The sequence below is a fragment of the Cuculus canorus genome, chromosome 1 (assembly GCF_017976375.1).
Source record: "Cuculus canorus isolate bCucCan1 chromosome 1, bCucCan1.pri, whole genome shotgun sequence".
In the NCBI taxonomy this organism is placed as follows: Eukaryota; Metazoa; Chordata; class Aves; order Cuculiformes; family Cuculidae; genus Cuculus; species Cuculus canorus.
The window spans coordinates 93,798,230-93,823,761 of NC_071401.1; the positions used below are offsets into that span (position 1 = coordinate 93,798,230).

The window sequence follows — 25,532 nt, forward strand, 5'->3', positions numbered from 1 at the left end:
CATTCTTGTGCTTTCTGATGGCACTTCTTTACTTCTAATAGTTTCTCTTGCTGTTTATTTCTACAGGTTATTTTATGGTCCAGGCAATGATGTGAACAAAAGATTTCTAAGGCTCAGGAAATTGTTCTGATCATTCAACTGTAGGTTACTCTCTTTTGGGACAAACTCACAGCAATTTGGAGCAGAGGCAGTATGGATGTGTCTAGGGAGGGTGTGCGTGTGTGTGGTGGGAGCAATAACACTCTTTCCTGCAAAATCTACGGCTCTGAATAATCTTTCATGTTACCTACAGGAACTTCTGGTTTATCAGCACAGATATTCATCTAATTCAAATTTTGCTTTGCATGATTTGGTTACTTCGAGCTAGGTAGTGCCAGTTAACTACAGAACTCGGTGAGTGACTGCAAGTTAAAAGACCTATATAATACCTAGAATGTTTAAGCATCCTCTCTCACCCATCTTACTGAAGTTCCTGGTTGAATCAAACACCTTTCCTAACCTCAGTAATATCCAGATAGGTCTTTGAAAGGTATAAATTAGTGGTAAGAAAGGAAATTAAAAACTGTTACCTCAGATATGAACAAAGAATCAATGAAAATCAAGACTCGGGCATGAGAAAGCTTTCCTCTCCTGGGAACATGAACTGAATCTGTGCTGCAAAAATATTTTCATAAAAAGGAAACTGACAGGGATAGCCACAATTAATCCAAATTTCATGCCAGTTCACTGTTTCCTCATTATGTTTCAAGGTATGTTAAGACTGTATTTGTAAGATGCACTCTGAACTTCACATTAAAGTATAGGCCTGCTGCTGAAAAAGGTATAATTCATTTACTAGCAGCCCTTGTTGCTGTATTTCAATAATGTAATTGTTTCCTCTGTGTCCCAACCATATGATTATTCCTGTTGTGTAGGAAATTTAAGTCCAAGGACTGTCAGATCAAATATAAAAGCCTAGTGCTTCTCATAGTTTTTATTCAATTAAGTCGCCATCACAGAGCTCATGCTATTTCAAATGACATAGTGCAGAACGCAAATGCAGTCCTTCATTACAGATATATGTCTATCTAAACAAAATGGCACCAACACAGTTCAAACTCATTACAATTTTTAAATTATTATGTTAAGATGATTATTATATACTGAGCAGTCTCTGTGAAAGACAAGTGGGGAATTCGCAGCCTCCACAAATTGCGCCTTGAGAACATTAGCAGTGTTATTTGAGGTTTATTTGTGAAATTCCTAAGTGCAGAGAAACAATGCTGCTAAAATATGCTCCTAGAGTGAAATCACTGAGCTGCAGCTTGGAGAAGTCTGACTTTGCAGAGGATTTGTGGGTAAGTCATGTGTAAGACCACAACCTGACGCAGACAGAGGTGCTTAAGGCAGTGTCTGGGCGACATTTATATGTTTATCCCCAAACTAAGATCTAAAAAGCCCTGTCCATTCCCTCCCAGCTGTGCTGTGCTTATTAAGCACCTCACACATCATCTCTGCACATGCCTTCTACATTGCCCACAGGATCCATAAGGCTTCCTCTGCTCAGCATCTCCTCCAGCACAGTCCTAGGACTCCTACGCAGTCTCCTACACCCACTACCAGATTTGGGCTCCTCACTAAATTATTGCCCAGCACCATGAGTGCCTTAACCTGCATAAGGCCGAGGGCCTTCCCTTTGCAGTTCCACAGCCCATCTTTCAGGCACAGCTCTGCATCCCTTCAGTATTGCTGGTATGGTGGGTTCTCATGGGAAACGATCGCCACCAACTTCAGATCCTTCCTTTCCCTCTATTCCTACCCCTTGGTTGTAACTTTCCGTTTACATTAAGGGACTAATATATGTGCCTTTCGCCATGGCAATCAGAATACTCTGGTGGGAGGTGGGAGACAAGGAAACAAATCCCTCTAGGCAGGGCTGGGAATCACACCTGAATTTCTTACACCTGAAGCAGTCCCAACTCCAGGCTGTTCAGTTAAAAGCAGGCAAGCTGTCACCACTCAGCATGTCTGCCTCTGTCAGCCCGGAGGTGAGACTCACACTGCCTTCTTGGAGAACTACTTCAAACACCAGTCCTTCAGAAAACACTTGTCTTTGATTTCCCAAGAGACAAAGATACTTACTGGAACTCCTAAATCTGCTGATGAAGCCAAGAAGAGGATGAGACTTTTCTTACACATCTTTGTGTAATGTGTCTCACTTGCTCAAGTTAAATAGCTCCTTTTTCTGAGTACAACGTACCCGTCTAAACCTTTTCTGAACTTTCCTCATGCACTATATGGGCAGCCAATTCCTGCTCGGGTCTGAAGCCAGGCAACATCCTTACATAGTTCCAGCCTGAAACTTGCCTGTTACTGTTTTACAACAGGGAGAATGTGGAAATAATTCCCAATTTAAGACTGGCGTTGTGGTTGTTTTTTCTTAATAAAAACCTGGGCTAACAGTAGGTGGCTCATATAAAATTGAATACAGAACAGTGAAAAGGGAAACAGAGAGTCTGTTATGATTTACTCATCAAATACTGAAAATAATATGAAAAGAGAGAGAGAGATTAAATAGTGAGTGAAAAGCTGCATCAAGAAGAGAGTTCAGAGGGTCAGCTTCTGTCTTCCCTTTAAACTCTTTTAAAGGTTTCTGGAATTGTGTTTTATATTTTGTGCCTGACTCATTATTTTCTCCCCCGTAACAGTCAATGTGGTCCAGGCTGGGTAATTCTGAACGTTATGTGAAGAGGATGGACATGGACAATTTCCCCACTTAAGCCACTTCATTGGAGTAATTGCAAGGCAAAAAAACCCTTCCTCACTGCTTCGGATGCCGCTCCTCCTCATGCCAGCTTCTGTCTGAAACTTTACTGTCAGCGTATTACAGGAAAATAGTTTTATTGTCACATTTGGCTGGCAGCTGGAATTATCCAAATGAGGTAAGCAGGGCTGAGACATGTGTTCTCATCCTCATCAAAAACCTTGTAACATACGGTGCTGCTATGCCTCCAAGCTTTACGTGAAGAGGAAAACAGGCATGTGGGCTGGGTTCATTTGTAATGCTGTGGTTGCTGGATTAATAGGAAAAGACAGATCAAGGCAGACACTTTAATTACTTCACCCTAACTTTTTATTACAACATCGAGTAAAATGGTGAGTTACAGCAGATAATGGGTGTGAAACACCTGGGATGAAGTCACACACAAGCTCATGGTTTGTTATCTGCCAATGGAGTTTTAAATATTGATAATTTCTGTACATGCATCTTTGCGTTATTTCTGATTTTCTTGATAAATCATTTCAGGATTACTTTGCCTTAAGCCGTGAGGTAGCTACTAAGACTGGGACCCCGCTTTTTTCTTCTGGAATTTTCTGAACTGTGACTGTATCGCCACGGCTGCCCGCTCTGTCTCTGGTGCTTCCATGTCTATGTCAAATTCTTCTTGAACCTTCTTCTGCCCATCTGCCCAAAGAAAACAAAACAAAACAAAATGTCATCAGATTTTTTAAACAGTGATAATCACTGGACAGCACAGGTGACCTCTCCTTCACAGACACAGCCATGGTTACGTGGAGAAAAAAACCTGTGACCAGTTTTGGCAAATACAGCTGAACAAATTCCTCACCCAATCCCAACAGCTGAGTCCGTGACAGCCTCTGGTTAGCTAGGCATTGTAAAGTGATGTTTGAACGCTGCTCAACAGTCACCAAGCATCACCCTGATGTCTGACCAGGTCTTCCACTGCCTGGGAAGCTAATGGTGAGGGGCAAAGGGACCCTCCTGCACCCCCCTAGCAGGTAGAAGCAACTCATCTCCATGTTTACTCTAAAACAAAGGCAACTTAAAATATTGTGAAGTAGGAATTAAGACCCTGTTCCTATTCCATCCTCTGCATTAGAGGAATAGATATTACTTTCTAAGGCAAATTTCCATCTTTTTCATTTGTTTCCTGCCTCATCCCTCTAACCACTCTTCCCCTTTGAATCATTTATGTTCAATCTCTCTGCGACTGTGCTGCTTCCCTCACTCCTCTGTGGGCTCTTTTCTTGCCTTTCAGCCTCAGTCCTTGGCTCTTTGCCTTCCTTTATTTCCAGTCCTCAGCTTTTGGTTCAACACATTCATCCTCCATGTAGACAAACCAGCTGACTTCGCTGAATTTTGCTTCATCCACCTACGCGTTAGAAGTGCAGCCCTGGGAAAAGTCCTGCCCTCGTTGTGAAGATAACCCTAATCTGCCTGACTAACAAAGTTGAGAACACACATTCATTCCACCAACCTTGTCATACCACTGAGTTTCTGTTCTCTATAAACTTGTTTGTAAAACTCACTTATATAATTGTTGCATCCCAGTCCTGCAGTGAGTATCATGCCGGGAGTGTGCAGACAACTCTACTTAGAGCAGTGGTGGGAATTCACTCATATTGAACCACTTCCCTTTTTAACTCTGAGATTAATACTTCAGGGGTGCTCATCCCCAAGTACTGCTAGCGCAAATCAAAGGAAATACTTTCAATGTATTATTAAAATGAAAAGAAACTTATTTCCCATCCTCTCTCTCCTTCCCAGCAGAACACGGTGATACAATTTCACGACTGTAGCATGAGTCTCGCAGTATTTCTTGCTTTTACTTCTTATTCTTATTCAGTAGTCATTTTTGTGTCCATTTTCTATGACCAGAATCCACTCTAAACTGGGCAGATATTTAAAGGGAAGCTTTTGGCATATTTCATACTGATCTTATTTTAACTACAGTAACCAAATAAATGCAGCTATGTTAACATAAAGGAAATATTCATTTATTATTTTGTCTTACTTAAAGGAACACCTAAGAATAAAAATGAAAATGTAAGAAGAAAGAGAAAGTCTGCAGAGGAAGAATAGCCTGAGAGGTGAAGTTCAGAAGTAACTTCCTCATTCTCACAAGCTGTTGATGTAGCCAAGGAGAAAACTGAATTCTCCCATTAAAGCCCTATCATGTACTGAAGCATATCATAGCACCATAGAATAGAATAGAATGCTTTGGATTGAAAGAGACCTTTACAGGTCATCTAATCCAAAGCTCCTCTAAGAGCAGGGACATCTTTAACTCGATCCAACCTGACCTTGAATGTTTCTAGGGCCTCCACTACCTCCCTAAGCAACGTGTGCCAATGTTTCACCACCCTCGTTGTAAAATTTCTTCCTTATATCCCATCTAAATCTGCCCCTCATCCCCTTAGTTTATTATATGAGTGGCTTATTAAAGAAACAAAAATTTCTGTACCAGTCTGTGTCAGCTTTGAAACTGATGAGACTAACATTTTCTCATTGCTTGGTGATTTTCATTTTTGTGGTAACATTCCGAGTTTTAGGTTCCTCCCTTGCCATTCACTAGACACAGCTGGCAGTCTTAACAGTAGAAAACAAAAGTGGAGTTTAGGCATCGATTTTAGCTTTTCAGTATATTAATTACTGTCCTTTGGAAATGTCAATAGGGAAAGCCAGGTGGATAGATAAATAGACACAAGTGGTTCTATACCTCTTGATGAAATTTGGCTTGTATAACTGATTTCCTATTACAGTCAAGTCCTAGCGGTGTGCTACCCCGCAGTAGTGACTCAGCAACTTACATTAAGATTTTATAGACTTAAGAAAACCCAGCATTTAGTACAATTTTTTTCTAGAATTTCCAGGCCAGTTAATCTTTGCTTGATACGAATCATTATCAGCCTTAAAATCATTTGTACTACATTAATTAACCATATCTTAAGATTTATCCAAATTCCTTTCATTTTTGGATCCATTCTTGTTTAAATCAAAACCAAAATTCCTTATGAACTCTTCCTGTATTTCCCTTTTTCCCAACACTAAGGAGAAATGGCAGGATGATAAGTCTTCAGCCATAACTTAGACTTGTAGGCTAAGAAATTAAGTGTTAAGAAAAGCCAAGGCATTTATATGGGTAATGAAAAAATTCATTGTTAGCTTACAGATGGTATAGAAATGTATATATAATGATTACACATACAGGCATAAGGTACACTATAAAACATGTCTATCATGTATATGACATAACTGTGTTTTCTTTCCCCCTACACACATCTTCCTCTTTCTAAATACGTGTATGGTATACTCACATTTGAATACGTAGAGAATATATATGAATATATATATAAATACACAGACATATTTTCCTTAAGAGTTATAAGTCCTACGTTAAAATGAAACGAACTGGATGGTGTATTTCCTAAATTTTGGGAGTGGATGTTCTTCGACTTCTTCCCAAAATATCTTCTATGAATGATTGTCACAACACAGATTCTTTAACAGATGGTTTGTCAATTTGACAATCGCGCAACAAGGGAGGTGAACAGAACAATCTCACACCAACAATCATGCAGTGGCCATAACAAGAGTCTAGTATCTGAGGGGTTTTTCAAAATCAGGTATTTAACGTGGACTGACTCTGGCCATGTGTCAGTTCAGGCAAATCTGAGTAGTGGTGTAACAGACTCCTTGAAGCACAATACCAACTGCTTGAGAAGTCCCACCATCAAAAAGAGCACGCTGTGCCCCCAGCACCAGTCTGGCGCTACAGAATACTTTGCAGGACTAAAGGCTGAGAAAACACGCAGGGTGCAGATTTTACTTCAGTATATGCAATAGACATCCCAGCAGGAGAGCCTGAAACAGCATCTAATTAGCTGTTTTCCCAATCTAACATCCTGAAAGCTCATGTCACATTGTTGCAATTGAAAAAAAATCTATTTATTCCATTTCCAGATGAAATATTAGAAAGCTTTCTCCATAATCTGCTACAGTGCCTCACAATCCATTGCAAACACTGGATGGATAACGAAGCTGCCTGTAACAAGAAAAACAATCAAATCTTACACACAAATCTACCCAGCAAACTCTCAAGAAATGTGGTGCAAATGTAATTATTCACATATATGCCTTCAGCTATTTCTTTCATTTACTTTTCAGCTATAAAATAAAATGAATTGTGACAACACTGGAAAAAGAAAACACTGCTTATTCCATATGGCCCAAAAGCCTAAAGCAGTCTTTTGTGACCTTTGAACAAAGGCTAAACAGACTAGTCTTTTCTTAAAGTGTTCATGGAAGGGCAAAAGCTGGTTGGATGCACTTAAGGGAAAAGCAGACTCATTCTTTATTCTCAGAATTTTACCATCCTTCAGATGAAAGAGAGATTACTTGCCACCTTCTAGAACAACATTCAGCATGAATAATTGCATAACCTTGAGCCTTTAACAGGCATTTAATGTCTCAAGTGCTATCCTCCACCCCTGCTTACTTGTCCCACATCCAACAGAAATTACGCGACTATACTGAAGATGTAATACACGCTTGAAAATACTGCATTTTTACAGGGGCTTAACTACAGCATTTGGAAAAAGACTAAATGAAGTGTGGGACAGAATCACAGTACCCCATAACATGCCGGAAGCTGTACTTTGCCTCAGGCAGGATCATTACCTCCCACTGCTCAAAAGATCATTCGAGCTGTGTCAATCTTTATGCTACTCTGATCCCAAGCTATTACACCAGTCTGTCCAATGAGGTAGAACAGTTCCTAATTAAAGAGGACCAAAATGGGCAGGAATTTCACGGATGTTGACATTCATGCGGAGCATTATCTTTATGTGATGGGAAGAGTCATTTTATCTGACTAGACTCCACAAAGCAACCAGCCAGCTACAGAAAGCATATGGGTGCTCAGGTGTACAGAAGCCAGATTTAACTCCTCACAAGTACCAGTTTTGAAAGCCGACAGCTTATATGACTATTTTTCCTCCTCTGTATTCAATTGAGGGGTGAGGAAGTGAAAGATACTGTCTCGTCTTCTTCTAAGGAAGTCAATCTAGTCTTTTTCTTCTGTGGAAGATGAGGAAAAATAACACCATATGACCTTATGGCTGAAGAAAGGAGACAATACTTTGCAACAATAAAAGCTCTCCAGCCAGTTGCCAGGACCACATTACCCAGCAGGCTGACTCTGAGCCTTTGTTTTAGCCACCCTGCTGCTCCCTATCAGATTCTCACTTCACAAGGCAGCTGATAAGATAGCAATGCTGGGGGAGCGCATGTTGCCCAAGCCTGGGAGAAGAAAGGAAATAGGAATGATAGAATAGTACTGTAGAAAAGAGCCTTAATCTGACCTTGCCTCCTTTTATTGATTTCCTAGCTTTTTCTTTTGCTGAATGAAATGCCAAGTAGAGGCCTCTCTGAGATCATCAGCTCAGCAAGTACAGTTTGTTGCCATCTGTGGTATCACAATCAAACACCTCCCAGAACCTCAAGCATTGCACTGGTTTTGCAACCTTACTAGCTTAGTGTGTACGACTTACAGCTGTGGTCTGGGGAGACAGGCTGCTGTGAGGACTTTGCCTCAGCACTCCTCCAGTGATAGGATGATCCAAAGAGAATTCTTTATAAGAGGAGCATGTTATAGTTCAGTGGCTGAAGGAAGCCCTTTAGCACAGTACCTATGAATTTCGATGGACAGACTCCATGGTAATGCTGGTATGATGCAATATTCCCATAGTTCAGAATGACCTCACAGCATCAGGATATTACTGGGCATTCTCTTAGGTCTGCTTCCCAAGTTAGTGTCTAGGCACAAATCTCTCAGAGACTACTTTTTTCCCCATCCATGCTCCTGATGTCACAACGCAAAGCTCTATGAAATTTTGGTCTAACATTCGTAGACTGATGCAGTAATGTAAAGCCATTCGTTCTTGTGATACAAGTGGCTAATACCCAGTCGGGTGGTCATCTGCAAAAGACCTGAATCCCTGGGATTGTTGTAATTACTTGCTTTACCAACACACTAACATAATACTAATATACTATCTGGCCTCTCTGGAATTACTTTAGCGCGACGGTGCAAACCCTTCAGTCCTCTGAGCAGCAACCACAGGACTATGCAAGACAGAAATTCTGTCTTTTTCTCTTTCCTGCGCATAGCTGCACAATCAGTTATTGCTATCTGATTGTTACATAGAAAATCCAACACAAATGTTCAGCTACTTCATTTTTAAGGACTGAAATTTTCTCTAATTAGTTCAGGAATAACACAATAATTTTTCCTCCTATTTATTAAAAATGCTGCAGAGTGAGATACTCATTTTGTGACAAGGACTACATCACTACATTTGTTCTTGTTTCTTCACTCCATAATGAACTCAGACGTTCAAGGGCCACCTTCCAAAGTCAAAGGCTGCCTGTTCTGTTTCAGTGTCAGTAGGTAGGGAGTTGACAGTGGGGGAAGTTATGGGTTTGTACACGGGTGTTCATTTTCCATGGTCAGTTATTTGAAGGGGGTAGGTGTTGGAGAAGTGTAATGTTCACATAGCAACCACCTCTGAAGCTGAAGAGCAAACTGGGGAGATCAGCAGTCTCCTTTGACTTCTAAAGCACAGTGTGAAGGGAAATAAAGGTTACCACTAATGATCAGACTAAATGTAACAGCTATTTTTATCTGAACCACACCAACTGGCCCCTCAATATCACTCGAAGCAAGCCAGAAAAGAATTAACATCTTTCAGTTCAACTGCAAATTACAATTTGGTGTAAAGAAGACTACTTCATTAGGCAATCAGAATTCTTCCTTCTTCAAATTGACCTTTACTTTTGTAATGTAGTGTTATTATCTCAAATTCAAAAAATTAGTTTTGCTGTAGAAAATAGTGGTTGTTCTTTTACAATTTAAAAAATGTTATTTCAGTATGAGGCTTTTGAAGTGTTGGAATCATCTTTTTTTTTCCCAGTTGTAATAATGTTGGAGAGCAGCAATACTATTTCTGACATAAGATAAATAAGTAGCACAAAATTATGCATAGCGGAAAAAAAAATCAGTTTACAAAAACTGTATTTTCAAGTAATTCATAACTACAGATGATTTGATTTTGCTCAACAATTAACACAGACAAATATTGTTTTTCTTTAAATGCTAATGTTATTTAAGCAACCATTTCTCATCTTCAAAATAATTAACAGATCACTTACAGTTTTTTAAAATGGTTTACAAATGCAGAACTAATGCATACACAGGTATGTAAGTGTTAATGGGTACCTACAAGGTATCCTGGGCATAAAACTAGAGGCCATAATTCTCATCCCTGTCTTTCTGCAAGTTCAGCTAGGAACACAGCAAATTAAAATGGCTATTTTAGCTGTATAATCTCATCTCTTACTAGCTAAATCTGCATATGAGGAGTGCTAGAGTGATTGGCAAATGCAATGCAAGCCTCTGGGAACAAAAAAAAAGGCATGCTGGGGATCAGGTGCTGGCGCTGTTAGGTCCCTCTGTCACTGCAGAACAATGACCCACAAGCAGGGATAATACACTTAGCCCTAAATCCTCTCTTCAGGAGAGTGTGCCATGATCCTCCTCATAAATTCAGTCCAAAGATATGGGAGTCTTTTGCTGCAGCTGCATGCATGTGATCCCCAATGTCCCAGTTAAATTTTGAATTAGAAATGTTATGATGTGGTTTTAATTTTCTGTGCAATTTCCAGCTCTTACTTCCTCAGTAAACACTGTGCTTTTAAACAGCTTTGCTCTTTGACCATGGAAAGAGCTGCATTTCAGCAGTGTGTGAAGCAAGCTATCCTCTTGCCTCACTAGTCAAATGCTTGATTAATATATATATATTATTTCCTATTATGGTAGCATTCAGGCACTCCAAGTCATAACTGGAAATCTTAATGTGGTTACAAATGCAAAACAATAGATTCTCCTCCCTTTACTGCCCGTCAGTACTATGACCTTTACAAAAGCGTATTCAGCAATGAAGTTTAAAATAACAACGGGAGAACTTCCTGAAGGCTGCCTCCTAGGCTACGGCCACACCAGCACACTACCCAAGGCCACAGTATGGCTCAGGCCCCATCCACAGCTTCTCCAGAGCATGTAATATTCAGCACAGCTACTGGCATGGCTGGGACTCTTCCTGCCTGGCCACACAGCATGGCCAGGACCCTATCTTGCAGGCAGGGTGGATGAAAACACCCTGTAGTTTTGAAGGATAGAGAGTATAGCCCTGCTGATGCAAGCTATGCTGCATCACTTTGCAGTCAGATAAAAGGCTTCAACGCATCTTATTTTCTAAAAGAGAGGCAGCCTCCAGCACTTGCAAACACTTTGTAGCTCTAGGTCACTAGGGAACTGACTGAAAACAGGCTGGCACTTGCTATAAATTATGTGATGACCAACAGTACTTGAGAGCTCTTGTAAGGAAAATGCAAAATAGGGATGCTCATCTTTCCAACGTGATACTGCCACCCTTGTCTTGCATAACAGCCTTACTTTCTAGGAATGCTTCCCCCCCACGCCCTTTTGCAAGTTTATAAGAGTAGCTAGAGAATAAGCTCAGAGAAATGGCAGTGATCACAACATGCCACACAAGTAGCAGAAAAGAGGGCTCAAATTCATGCACTGCCAATGTGAGATGAGCTGGGGAAGACGGCACAGGTTACAGAGCAAAACGTGTCAATCAGAAAAAGGAGAGGAGTCAATCAAAAGAACCATGGTATGGAGTCAGAAGGTGTTTCTCTTCGCACACAAAATGAAGAAAATTAAGAGTGAGATTTTATCCAGCTCATCTTTCAAGGGCAGTTTCTAGGTGTACCAGCAGCTAATGAGAGCTATTTTAAGTTTTCACAGTAACCTTATGAAAACTGTTACATGAGAGCTCAAAAAGTCACAGTGAGAAGATATTCTCCTCTTGTAAAATCCATCACCACGTTTTAATTACAGTGTATTTAACCACACACTTGGCAGTGGACAGTGCAAGGTATAGGAACTGAGATTTGCCATTCAACATTACTCTTATGCAAAGGAGTCATTTCAGGATCTTCTATGCCTTATCACATGATGTCAAAAAACACCTTGCAAATAAATTTACCTGTAAGAAGCATTTACATTACCACATAGATTAAATGTAAAAAACGAGGAATTTAAATTATGTCCAAGCACTGCAACTTTTATTTGCATGAACACAGGCATTGTTCTGTGCTGGGAACAGCCTAATTACATTGGCACAATTTCACCATGAAAAAGTCGCTGCTTTAATACAGGTATGTATCCTGATATTTTAACATCTTGCACTATATGCTAGCTTGGGGGTGTTTGGGGGGGCAGTTGGGCTATTCTCAAAGTACTGCAGACAGAAGTGTAGCTTGCAAGGTTAAAAATGCCCAAGGAAGCATCTGGAGGCCTTTGGAGACAGAACAAAATTGTCACAGGGTACTTGATCCACCCCACAGAATAAATTGAACAATCATGATCTCATAGATTCTTTTGGGTGTGTATTTGGTAAAAGAAAGTTTGCCACCCCTCCATAAAAACAAATGCATCCCATCATCAGAGTCCCAGAGATGCAATGGATATAAACCTTAGGCTTCTGGAGCAGCTCTAAGGTAGTTCAGTCACAGCCTGCGAAGAGACCAGCATTCTCTGACAGACATCAATTTACCATGAGACTTGGCCTGCCAGCAGGTCTTTCGTGCTCCTGCATCAATTCGGTTTGTAATTTCTGCTCCAGCACTGACAAGTGCTATCAGATGTTGTGCTGCATTGAGGCAGTCTGGCCAGTAGTCTTACTAAAATGTTCTGTATAGTGAAATTCTCTCACAAAAGGTACAGAACTTTCATGTCTCTGACCCTTGAAAGCAGCTACCCAGCTGTAGTTTTCCACCATAAAGTAAAGAAATTCTGTTGCAGAAGGGTTCTAGGAAATTTCCACTGTTTTCTTTTGCTTGAACTGTTATCTGAATAGAATCATTAATTTGAGTTTACCACGTCTCCACTGAACAGAAAAAGCCACATTATATGTTTTATTTCCCCTGCAGGCTGGTTTGTTTAACTTTCTTAGGAAGAGAGAGGCACCTAAGGAGAATGCATGATAACACTGCAACAGTAGTAAGGGGCAGACAAATGAAGATCCTATGGCAATATAGCTCTGAAAGAGGACGAGAAGGAATTATATGCTGGAGGGTGTTGTCAGTGTATTCCAGTCTGGCTTTTCAGATGGCTGTTGGTCAAGACATGTTACATGTTGTACAGAAGCTCATTAGGCCGACCATTTGAAAAAATACATTAAAAAAAAATAGATAAAAAGGCTAACTTCATTTAGAGTCACAAATCATTCAGGCTGGAAATTATTTTTAGGATCATCAAGTCTAATTGTGAAAAAACCCTCAAGCCCTTGCAGGTTTTCACAGAGCTCAGCAGCAGCTCACTTTCGAAAGAAGCCAGTGGAGTAAAATAGGCACTCCAAGGGCGCAGTTCATCTGGCCTACTTTAAGCAGACATTTTAGGTTAGCATGAATCTCACCATTGAATCCTCCTCCTATATTGGCTAATTCTCTATTGATACTTAACCAAACAAATAACATTACCTGAGCCTGACTGGTACCTGAACCACACATTGTAGAATTCCGTATTTCATATGAAATTGTCATCAAATAAATTACTTAGCCCTTACAAAAGGCACTACACTGAAACTACCACTGCTAAGAAATCTTATTTGCTTTAGAAAGGAAGTAAATAAAATAAAGAGAGGCATACCCTCTCACACTACTCCATCTATGTACTTCCATCCCATTGCTAGCAAGGAGAGTACAGCTCACCTTCAACAGAGGGTCAAAACAAGCATTTGTTCCCTCTGCTGAGATTGCCAGTGAAGCTTCAAGTTGTGCAGCTGATTTGGATCCTCTCAGGATGTTCCCACAGGAGCTGACTGAACAGTGAATATATTTCTTTTTTTATAAGTATATAGTTGAACAGACAAAAAAACCTGTATTAGCACCTCTTGCTCTGTCCTTTCAATTTATTTCAAGGATAGTGAATTTTTGTGCATGTATGTGTATCTGCATGCTATCAAGAGACTGTCATGCTCAAAAGTCTTTAAGTGCACATTGGTAAGACTTCTTATATTTCCTTAATAAGGGATTATAGTTAACACCACGACAAGCAATATATCAAATTCTTCATATGAACAAGCAGCCAAATGACAGTTGCTGTGAGAACTATAATTGAATTTGCAAGCTACTGCAAACACCAAATCTTTGCTCTGCTATTTAGCTAATAATGAGCCAGATGATAGCTGCTGCCATTCCGCTGAAGAGTGGAAATGCTCAAAGGAACCTTGTAGCACCTAGCATGTGTCAAAGGCAGCTATTACTTGACTGCAGGACCAAGACTACCTGAAGGAGAAGAAATTAAATGAGTTGGATGTACTGGAGAAGACGAGTAGCTTTAAAAAGGTATTTCTAGCTATGCTCCTCGTTGCTGAACCTAGCTATGGAAGATCTCTATTGACATGAGATTATAGTCTGCATGAAGAGCACAGAACACGATAGTGACCTCCTCCTCGTACAGTTCTCCAACACGAATCCCCTCTCCTTCCTTCCTGGGTCCTGTGAAGGACCCATGAGTAAGGAGAAGGCATAGCTTCTGCACTGAAACTTTAGCTGATGTGCACTCAATAGAGAATTCGGATTTTACAGGACAAGTATATGCACATGTTCTTTAAATGAGGAAGCATACAAGTTACTGTTTCATCATGCTTTAATGAAAGAAGTACAACCCCTCCCATACATCCTTGTCATCTTTTTCTGCTTTCCCCTCTCCTAACCTAGAAACTGATGCTAAAGTTAACACAACTATTGGCTGCAAGACATGAGCATAGCTCTGCCCTTCCACAAATTTTCTCTCACAGATTAATAGAAAAGACCTTATTGGCACATAGGACGATTTACTATTTGGCATAATGGAGTAAAGAATGGCAATGAATATATTCTCTAAAAACCTAGGGAACAAATCCAGAAGGGCAAGGTGCCCTTCTCAGCAGCTTGTTCATTACTTATAGACAGTTACTGTTACTGGGAGGCTAAAGCCTGGAATTCTAACGAGTCAATACCAAAGCTCTGTGGGATTTCTCATCCCTGACTTCAGTATCTGTATTTATTGAGTGAAGACTGATGGTATAGGGTAATGTGATTTTCCAAGCCTTTTCAAAATAGCTGAGATTAAGGAGCAAGGTCAGGCACAAAAAGCACTATACAGTACTTCAACTCCTGCTCCCCCCTCTCTTCCCCATCTCCTAACAAAACAAAATTCCAAATGTTTTAGGTCCCAGGCACTGTCTCTGTAATGTCCTCTTTTGAACTTGATGCTACTTGACACAAAGGGTGGTGGGGCTGCTCTCTGATAAAAATGCAGTTATATGTTCTTGCAAGCATCTGATTAAAATGTAGATCATTAAGGCTGGGTTGCAGTGGGCTTACTCTCAGGGGGAAGCAAGGGGAAGAAGCATCCACCTTTTTATAGCCTATGTGCTGATTAATCACGCCTACAGATTTATTTATTTTTTTCCAGTGCTGGCTGAAGAAAGTATGGCTTTCCAGTAAAGTCCCAGTGAAAAGAGAAGGAAGGCTACTAATCATAGCTCTTTATCTGTACAAGGTTATTGAGCAGGGAAATGAACATTATCTCATTATCCTGATAGATGGTGTGCATAAACACACACAGCACACTGAGAACACAAAGTAAGGTTGTACAAGCTCGAAGTGCAGCGCATTTCTGAGCTGCCAGTGAAAAGTGGTGTCTATGAAAAAAACACACTGGACCACCACCCAAGCTGCCTTCCAGGGCTCAGAGTTGTAACGAATAACTTTTGCCACCTGGAGCATTCCCTGCTTCCTCCTTCTCTGAACGGGACTGTTGTCCCTTCTCCCCTTCCCATCCTGGTCCAGCAGCACATCCTTTCACTTGGCAATCCCACCTAACAGGGTTCACACACAATGATTCCTACTAAAGTACCCCATAGATCTGTCTTGTGCTGAGAAGACTTACAGTGACAGTGAAACAAAAAAATGGCATTAAGCTGTGCAGGGATTTTGGGAGGTAGTCACTACACATGTTCATTTATTTGTTCCTTGTTTTTTTTTCGTTTGCTTTGTTTCTTTAATTAAAAAAAAAAAATAGGGTGGGTGTTGATCCTTTATACTATACAAAATTAAAAAGAAAACAAAAAAACACAACTTCCAGGCAATGAATTAAGAAGTGCTAGCACTGTAACCCTCATCAAGGTTCAAAAAGAAATTCTTTGCTATAAATCTATGGAAAATGTTTGACCATTCTGCTTCAGAAAACGTCAGCCTCTGGCCTGGACAGGCGCACACTCTCCTGGGTTGAAAACTGGTTGGATGGCCGGGCCCAGAGAGTGGTGGTCAATGGAGTTAACTCCAGCTGGAGGCCAGTCACAAGTGGGGTTCCCCAGGGCTCGGTACTGGGTCCAGCCCTGTTCAATGTCTTTATCAATGACCTGGATGAAGGCATTGAGTGCACCCTCAGCAAGTTTGCAGATGACACTAAGCTGGGCAGAAGCGTGGATCTGCTGGCGGGTAGGGAGGCTCTGCAAAGGGATCTGAACAGGCTGGACCGCTGGGCTGAGACCAATGGCATGAGGTTTAACAAGGCCAAATGCCGGGTCCTGCACTTGGGGCATAACAACCCTATGCAGTGCTACAGACTAGGAGAAGTCTGGCTAGAAAGCTGCCTAGAGGAGAAGGACCTGGGGGTGTTGGTTGACAGCTGACTGAACATGAGCCAGCAGTGTGCCCAGGTGGCCAAGATGGCCAATGGCATCTTGGCTTGTATCAGAAATGGGGTCACCAGCAGGTCCAGGGAGGTTATTCTCCCTCTGTACTCGGCACTGGTCAGACCGCACCTTGAGTACTGTGTTCAGTTCTGGGGCCCTCACCACAAGAAGGATGTTGAGGTCCTGGAGCGTGTCCAGAGAAGAGCAATGAAGCTGGTGAGGGGGCTGGAGAACAAGTCTTATGAGGAGCAGCTGGGAGAGCTGGGGTTGTTTAGCCTGGAGAAGAGGAGGCTGAGGGGAGACCTCATTGCTCTCTACAACTACCTGAAAGGAGGCTGTGGAGAGGAGGGAGCTGGCCTTTTCTCCTAACTGACAGAGAACAGGACAAGGAGGAACAGCCTCAAGCTCTGTCAGGGGAGGTTCAGGCTGGACATCAGGAAAAAAATTCTCACAGAAAGGGTCATTGGGCACTGGAATAGGCTGCCCAGGGAGGTGGATGAGTCACCTTCCCTGGAGGTGTTTAAGGGACGGGTGGATGAGGTGCTGAGGGGCATGGTTTAGGGAGTGTTAGGAATGGTTGGACTCGATGACCCAGTGGGTCCCTTCCAACCTAGTGATTCTATGATTCTATGACTCCTGCAGATCCACAAGGTCTTCCTGAAACTATGAAGGTGTTAGAGTTATTTGCTTTTAAATATAACATGTTTTAAATACAAACTATAATACTATTTTAAAACAAGAAAACTCCACAATTACTTTTATTGATTTGAGGATGTCTGGAAGAACAGACAGGTTCTTATTCATTCTACCTTTGTTTTTACCTTGCTAAGTTTTCACCTGGTGCCTTTTAACAGCTGCCATTTAGAAACAATTTTATCAGGAAGGGTGGGCAATGATTTAGCTCAGTGCAGCAACTGCAATTAGAGAGTTATTAAACCCAGTGCCAGACAATCTAATTGACATGAAAATCTAACTGAGGACAAGGAATAAAGGTTTCCCTCCTGCTTCAGCTCTACGCTTATTGCACACATAAAGCTATCTTAAAAAAGTTAGTGAACAACACACTACGCCCATACCACCATGTAGTTATCATAGAATGGTTTGGGTCAGAAGGGACCTTGAAGATCTAGTTTCAACTCACCTTCCATGGGCAGGGACACCTTCCACTAGATCAGGTTGCTCAAAGCCTCATTGGCCTTGAACACCTCCAGGGATGGGGCAGCCACAACTTCTCTTGACAACCTGTTCCAGTGCCTCACCACCCTCACAGTAAAAAGTTTCTTCATAATATCTAATCTAAATCTGCCCTCTTTCAGCTTAAAATTGTTACCTCTCATCCTATCACTGCACTCCCTTATAAAAAGCCCCTCCCCAGCTTTCCTGTTGGCCCCCTTTAAGTGCTGGAAGGCTGCTATAAGGTCTCCCTGGAGTCTTCTCTTCTCTATGCTGAATAACATTAACTCAGTTATTTTGGACAGACAATTTTAATTTCAGAAATCCTGTTTCAGATTCTTGACTTCGGAACTTTCATAGTCTTAGGAGCACATTGTGTTTCCTAGATTTAAAGTAAAAAAGGTTACATTCTGCTATAACATATGGACACCCACATGGTTCCTCAGCATGACTGCTTGGAACTGTTAGACCCACCACATAGACCTCTTGTTTAATTTAATGAAGACTACAAAAGTAGTAGTAGACTGTTGTCCTTTACTTGAATCAACACAAGGTGGGACGAACTGCATATTTTGCTGGTGAGTTTCATATGGCTGCCAGGAAAGAAACAATGAGACAATGGAAGATATGGGCTGCAGGCTCACGGACTTCATCACTCATTGAGGCCTTGATATATGGTGACTACTTCTGTTACACTTCATCTGTATAAACTCAGGACTTCCCCAGCCTAAATTCTCATCATGGTTTCCAGTGGACCTTAACAATACTGTTTCTTTGTTTGGCCAGCCCTAGTTCCCAAAACTGTACCAGGGCATTCCCTAACCTCAGAAATCCACCCCAGTGCCTTCCCACGCTAGTTGGCTTCTGGCCTCCTCCAGTTCTCACATCCCAATTCATATTCCTCCTCCAGTTTCCATCCAAAAGTACCAAACCCTTCCTAATACTCTAGTGTTCTATAATCCTGATGAGACTTGCTGAACTTCATCATTCCATCCTTTGAATCCCCTGTTCCCACTTCTGTGACCATATGATTCAAAAGAAGGAGGTATACTTCCTCTTAAGAAACTTTGACATGTTGGAAACACAAGTTTCAGCTCCTGGCCAAAAAGTGTAGCTTACAGAAGCATGTAGCAGCACTTAAGGAAAACTTTAATTTCTTTAATCTTTGCAAAGGCAGTGTAGTTTTAATTGTTTTAATGCTTACTACTTGGCACAGTGACATTGAGTTTTCATTAAAAAAAAAATAAATAACTACTTCACAGAACGCATACAAACATAAGATTTGTCTTTCTAAACATTTATAACTTGGCCAATTTTGTAGATATAAAAGTCATATCCCAGATGGCAAATCTTACATTTCTGTTCAAAATGACAAAGGCTCAAAACAGTCAAAAAAAGGCCACCAGAAATTGTTTTTAATTGCTAGACGCGCTAGCATTTTGTTCAAGCCTCATTTTCAGAAACGGGAATAACTTTGCTGAACCCTTCCAAAATAATTCTGCTTGAGGCAAGCAATCAACATGACAAATTTCAGCCTAAGCAACTGGATGTTGGCAAGGCTGTGTACAACTGAAAAGAGTGCTTTTAACCAGTAGAGTTCAGTAGCTCTGTTAATTGGCCTTGCCACCAGTCCAGATTGTAATACACAGAATAAGTGTATATAATATGAGAAAAAGAATGTAAACTAAATGAAATAAAAATAAGTTATGGATAGCAGGAAAATCTTTAAAAGGGGTCAAAACCAGAGTGTGTGCTGGTGTTTTGAGAGTTGTCGATGATTTCTTGATGTTTTAACCTCAGAAAAACTAAAAATAGCTGAGTCACTTAAAATAGTTACGTGGAAGACAAAAGCTAACCAAAGCTCTCCCTTATTCTGTGTTTGAGAATTTCTCTAGCACTTAACTCTACCTCATTTAAAAAGTCTGTAAAAACACATCTTCCCCTACGTGAATTCAAGCTTTGACAGGCATTTTAGGTTCTGTTTGTATTTATAGACGTCGGATTGTCAATAAAGCCGATCAGAAACACCATCTTAGCTGACACACACGGCTGACCAGCCTCAGATCACTAGTTCAGACCATGTTTTCTAATCTAAATATAAATTCAGTTTTCTTTCCCCTATTCCTCAGGATTACAAGCCTCAGGAGCTTACAAGGTTAGCATTTAGAAGGAGGACTAGAATTTTCACTCATTTCTTCTGCATCAGAAAACACAAGCTGGGTTGCTGCAATGAAGGATTTAAGTTAGGACTTAAATCCCTAGCTGACACCGCAAGCGCTGGCATATGGAGAATGCACAGTAGATAGCATACGCCAGAATTAGTCCCTGTTGCACTAAAACCAACCTCATTTTGTTCACTGCTCAAACTTCAGACCTAAATGTAAACAGAAACAATTAAATATCTTTCTTCTCTTTGGCTCAGAAAAGCCAACATTTACTCCTTCCTTCCTTCTCAAGCTAATAAGATGGACAGAGAGCAATTGTAAGTCATCTTGTTTCCAATCCTGCTCTTTTAAAGACTCCTTTGCCTCTCTCTTAAATGTCGTGCTCTTCTTCCAGGTGTTTCTTTGCTACCTATTCACTTGGCCCTTGCTTAAATCCAGTCTGGGAAACAATAAATGTTTTGTGAAACTGAAGAGAAATGAGAGACTTTGGGTGAAGGTCAACCATGACTCCAAGTTAGAGTATGTTTTTTTGGTGAATGTATATTCTTTATTAAAGACACAAACCAGAACACTGCCTAGGAAAATAATAAGAGGGAAAATTCGTCAGTTAGAGGAAGAAGTAGCACTTGACCTAGCTGTACTGAAGAGACATTAAATTCTCTGGGGGAGGAGAAGGAATGAGGAATGAGACAGAAACACAGGGAGACAGTAAGAAAGCAAGCCAGAAATGAGACTGCTTGCAGAAAAGAGAAAAAGAAAATTTTTGTTTTAATGAAGATGGGAAGAAAGTAAGGAATAACTAACTTGACCAATCACAGCAGCCTTGCCCACCTGGAAGAGAGGACCACACCAGAGCATCCCACTGCATCATGTGGTGTCACAGGCACACTCACTTGTTGCCTGTGAGAACAAGGAGTCTCATTGGCAGAAAACTTACTACTTGCACAAGACCATGACTGGATAAAACCTTCAATATAGTGAATGCCTCTTGGGTCTTGCATAAACCAGCACAGATCACTGCCAGAAGACCTGCAACCTCTTAGGACTAGCAATAACTATTAAAAAAAAATTTTTTTTTAAATAAATTGATCAGACTTTCTCTTGAAACAAGCTTCTGGAGGGGTGGGACATCTTTTTTTGAACAGCCTGAACCGGAAGTCAACATTGTTTTTCGTTTTGTTTTCTGCCATGCTTGGTCAAGCTTATCAGCTTTTTTGTCACATCCAGACAGCATCACTTAGAGCAACAAAAGGTATCACTGACACTGGAAGCAGAGGCTGGCAGCTCTAGGCTGGATCGCTTACTATCTCAGCAATTATACTGAAATGGTAAGCTGTGATGAAAAAAGTGGAAGCTGTACTCAGCCTTTTGCTGTTAAGCCAGAAAACTCAAACACACAGCAGAAGAGAAGCAGCTGCTCTCTATCTCAGCTCAGGTTAACTAAATGCTAGTTTCTATTCCGCAAGTTCAAGAGATCTGCCCCTAAATATGCTTCATGGTACTACATAATCCTGGAGAAAACTACTTACAGCCATAGAAAAATCACTGTGATGTCCTAAGAGTTGCAGGAAGCTTGAAACCAGGGTCAGATTTATGGCGGTTATAAAAACCTTTCCATGCCAAGTTTCAAGTAAATTTGAATCTATTTATACTTTGGAGAGGAAAACAATAACTTCTTAGTGATCTTGCATAGTACCCACTCCGAAAATAATGGCAGTTGTGGATGTACTTACATTTAGGCTCATTAAAACATGAAACTTAGAACCAAACTGAGAGGGAGTTACAAGCTCACACAAGCAGATATACAGGGGAGAAACTACAAAGTAGCACTAGTATCCCTTGATGCAGCTTTCGTCACTGATTTTTTTGAGTGCAGCATCTTCTACTGCAAGAAAAAAAAAGAACTAATAAATGGAAAATAAGTATTCTAATTCCAATAGAGTCTGAACCTCAGCCAGTCCACCATGTAGTAGAGAAATTGCTAATGTTAGTAGCAGTAATCTTTTTAAGAAGATGAATAAAGACCAAAAATCTACACTAATTCTGCTGCATCCAAGAACAACCTCTAGACTGTGTTGTTCACAAGGTCTGCCTGTGGCGTGGGAGGTATGGAGGCAATAGCCAAAAATTAGAGTTTCTTTTTGATGTTATTCCATAATGGAATGGATTTTAGCTGAGAGATCTCCAGGGGACTCCATCTTCTGACTCACTCTCTTGCTTTTTGTTTACGTGGTCCCTCATTTAACAACCATAAATACTTAAACAACAGCTGTGACACCTTCATCTGGCACAGGCCCACAACTTCAAAGAGGTCCAACAGTTAGTGCAGACTAGGTCCATCAGACCTCCCGGACATTGGCAGAACAGCTCCAAGTTTTGCATCTGGCCCCACTGGGCATATGACATAGGCATGTCTGCCAGTGAGCTAATCATATACAATATTATTTATGGATCTGTAATCTCCAGATTTCTTTCCACTGAAGTCTAGCAGAGCTATTTCTTTCTCTTGAATTTGACAGAGAAAGGAACCTAAGCCAAAGGCTTACTTTGTCCAAGATAAGACAAAGCGATGCCGGTGGATAGAATGATGACTCATGACTGATCGGCAAACCCTGTGTCTGTGCCCTCCACTGGCAGCATCTATCACCCATTGATAAAAAGGTTCAAAGCCACATGCCTTCTTCTTGTTTGCTTACCTTATTCACTAAAAGAAGCCAGGAATACTTTTTTTGAGCCTTGTCCTAGGCAGCACAACATGTCTTTGACTCCCAGAGGTAGACCTCACAATAGTTTAGTTATGAATAGTTTCACCGCAAAGGTCACCAAGAAATCTTTGCTAGTGAAAAATACAGCTGCCTGCTCTATGAATAAAGTTATTAGGTGAGATCATAATACACCTTGCTTCACACTGTCTGCTAGAATTAGTCTGCTGGCTGCTAAACCAAGAGGTAGCTCCTTTGGGATGCCAAATAGCCTTGAATCTAGTTGCCTCAGCTCTCTCTAGTCCTTACCTGTGCAGGTTCTAGTCCCTGGTTATTTGAAGTGAAAAGAAGGGGGCATCTGAATAAGCCAGGATGAGGGTATATGCAACTCCCATCATACATCAAGATGGAACCCAAACATAACTGGAGGTCTGGCAAAAGTTGCGCATCCACCTGTTTTCCCAAAGGTACCACATCTGATAACCTACATTCAACTCTGAAATCAGTCTATGGCCGGAAGAATAAACATATCCTCAAGGTTTATTGATCTCTCCTCTTCTATTCTTCCATAGCTAATTCTTGCTCCCTGACAGAAACTTGGGTCAGAATCTTTCTGCAGTGTCTATAGGGACCTCAGCACCAAATTCTTCAGGTGCAACCAATTTCAATGATAATTAAATTATTTAATAAACACTCAAATAAAAAAATTAGTAAAAATCATTTACATACATTAGTGCAAGATTATCTGGAGAAAATTGTGCCTACATAAAGCAGGAAATAGAACAGAACAAGCTCTTAAAAAACCCTACAGAACTAAAGAAAATTACTGATCAAGGCTCATCTAAGCTTCAAATTTCAGAATACCGAAGTCATAATGTATTGGAAGTTAATGCACCACCCCTATGCAACAGAAATAAAAATGTTCAGATGAAGGACTGTCCTACGCATTGTTTTTGAAATAAAAGAGTTGTTGCAGCACATTCTCAGAAAAGAGTGCTTCTGGGGCAAACAAGACAACAGAAATTATTTAAGAGTAAAAAGACCATTAGCAATCCAAAAGGCTAACTCTTAGCTGTCTGACAGTAACGTATATTAGAAACTGAAGAGCCAGGATAGTTACTATTGGATTAGTACAGGCACAATGAATTCCTAAATCCTACAACAGTGTATTGTTTTTCTGGCTATTAGCCTGGATTTTAATTAGCTTGTCCTAATGAATACATTTGTACAGGTCCATTTTTTATTAGCGGCTTTCAGAGGAGTTAGTAAATTGGTCACTGGAGTGCCAGTGTTTCACTAAAACCTAACGATTCATGCTTTCTCCACCCAGAGTCAACCAGCAGCCTCAGGGGAGTTTAGGTATAAATTAGAATGAAAGATGAGATATTCAAAATACTGTTAGAGTACTCATTCATGAACCACAATTAAACAATGTTACAGTGAGACCATAAAGAAGAGCTGAGCTTCAGTCTCTAGGCTACCCACAATATCTCCCAGGATCTGCCAGAGCACCCTGCCCTATGTTCCACTGTAACTCTTGAAATGCCTTTTCCATCTCCAGTGTTATCCAAGTTCCTTCTTTTCTTGAGAATTCCTCCTTGGAAAATAACACATTTTTCTCAGCCCTTCCTATTCATAACCCATTGTGGCCCAGGTCCAAAACCAACATCCTGAAAAACCCTGTTGGGCATCCACTTAACTCCAGAGATATACAGGCTCTACAGGACTTTTATTTTAGCATTACTCACAAATTCCTCAGTCTTGACAGAGCTGAGCGAATCAGAAGCTGTTTTGTACCTAAATCAGATTAGGATCTATAAATAATAGGGTCTCCAGAGAAGCTCATTCTGCTAAGTATTATGTCACAAAATAATACGTTTCTCTATCGTCAATAGATGGAGCATTAGGTCTCTCATGCACATGCATGCGGATACAGCCAGGGAAGACTAATTTCACCCCTAACCTGTAGGGAAAGACAGAGTTTACTATTGTGAAGCCTAACAACTTCTGTTCAGCATAGGAACTCAAGATACACATGGGCTGAAGTCCCACTTTGAGACACCCTTCTCTTGCTTTGGATGGGCACCTAGGCACTTTATATAAGGACCTGAAATCTACTCTGAGCACCAAGACATGGTGTCATGCTGGTTCACGTTGCAGCATCCTACAGACTGGGATTGCAGTGCCACAGACTGGGGGAAGAGTGGCTGGAGAGCTGCACGGAAGAGAAGGACCTGGGGGTGCTGGTTGACAGCCAACTGAACATGAGCCAGCAGTGTGCCCAGGTGGCCAAGAAGGCCAACAGCATCTTGGCTTGTATCAGAAATGGGGTCACCAGCAGGTCCAGGGAGGTGATTCTCCCTCTGTACTCGGCACTGGTGAGACCGCACCTTGAGTACTGTGTTCAGTTCTGGGCCCCTCACCACAAGAAGGATGTTGAGGCTCTGGAGCATGTCCAGAGAAGAGCAATGAAGCTGGTGAAGGGGCTGGAGAACAAGTCTTATGAGGAACGGCTGAGAGAGCTGGGGTTGTTTAGCCTGGAGAAGAGGAGGCTGAGGGGAGACCTTATTACTCTCTACAACTACCTAAAAGGAGGTTGTGGAGAGGAGGGAGCTGGCCTCTTCTCCCAAGTGACAGGGGACAGGACAAGAGGGAATGGCCTGAAGCTCTGCCAGGGGAGGTTCAGGTTGGATATCAGAAAAAAATTCTTCACAGAAAGAGTCATTGGGCACTGGAACAGGCTGCCCAGGGAGGTGGTCGAGTCACCTTCCCTGGAGGTGTTTAAGGGATGGGTGGATGAAGTGCTGATGGACATGGTTTAGGGAGTGTTAGGAATGGTTGGACTCGATGATCCAGTGGGTCCTTTCCAACCTGGTGATTCTGTGATCCTTTTGCA

The 25,532-nt window shown here is 41.2% G+C and overlaps 1 protein-coding gene across 1 annotated transcript in view; it reads right to left on the reverse strand.

Moving 5' to 3' along the window:
* Positions 1-940: 940 nt before the first annotated feature.
* PCP4 (Purkinje cell protein 4) overlaps positions 941-25,532 on the reverse strand; it is a 53,149-nt gene continuing 28,557 nt past the window's right edge. The window contains exon 3 of the mRNA XM_054056633.1: positions 941-3,445. Within this exon, the coding sequence (XP_053912608.1) occupies positions 3,318-3,445 (128 nt within the window). The 3' untranslated portion in view covers positions 941-3,317. The remainder of the gene's footprint in view (positions 3,446-25,532) is intronic.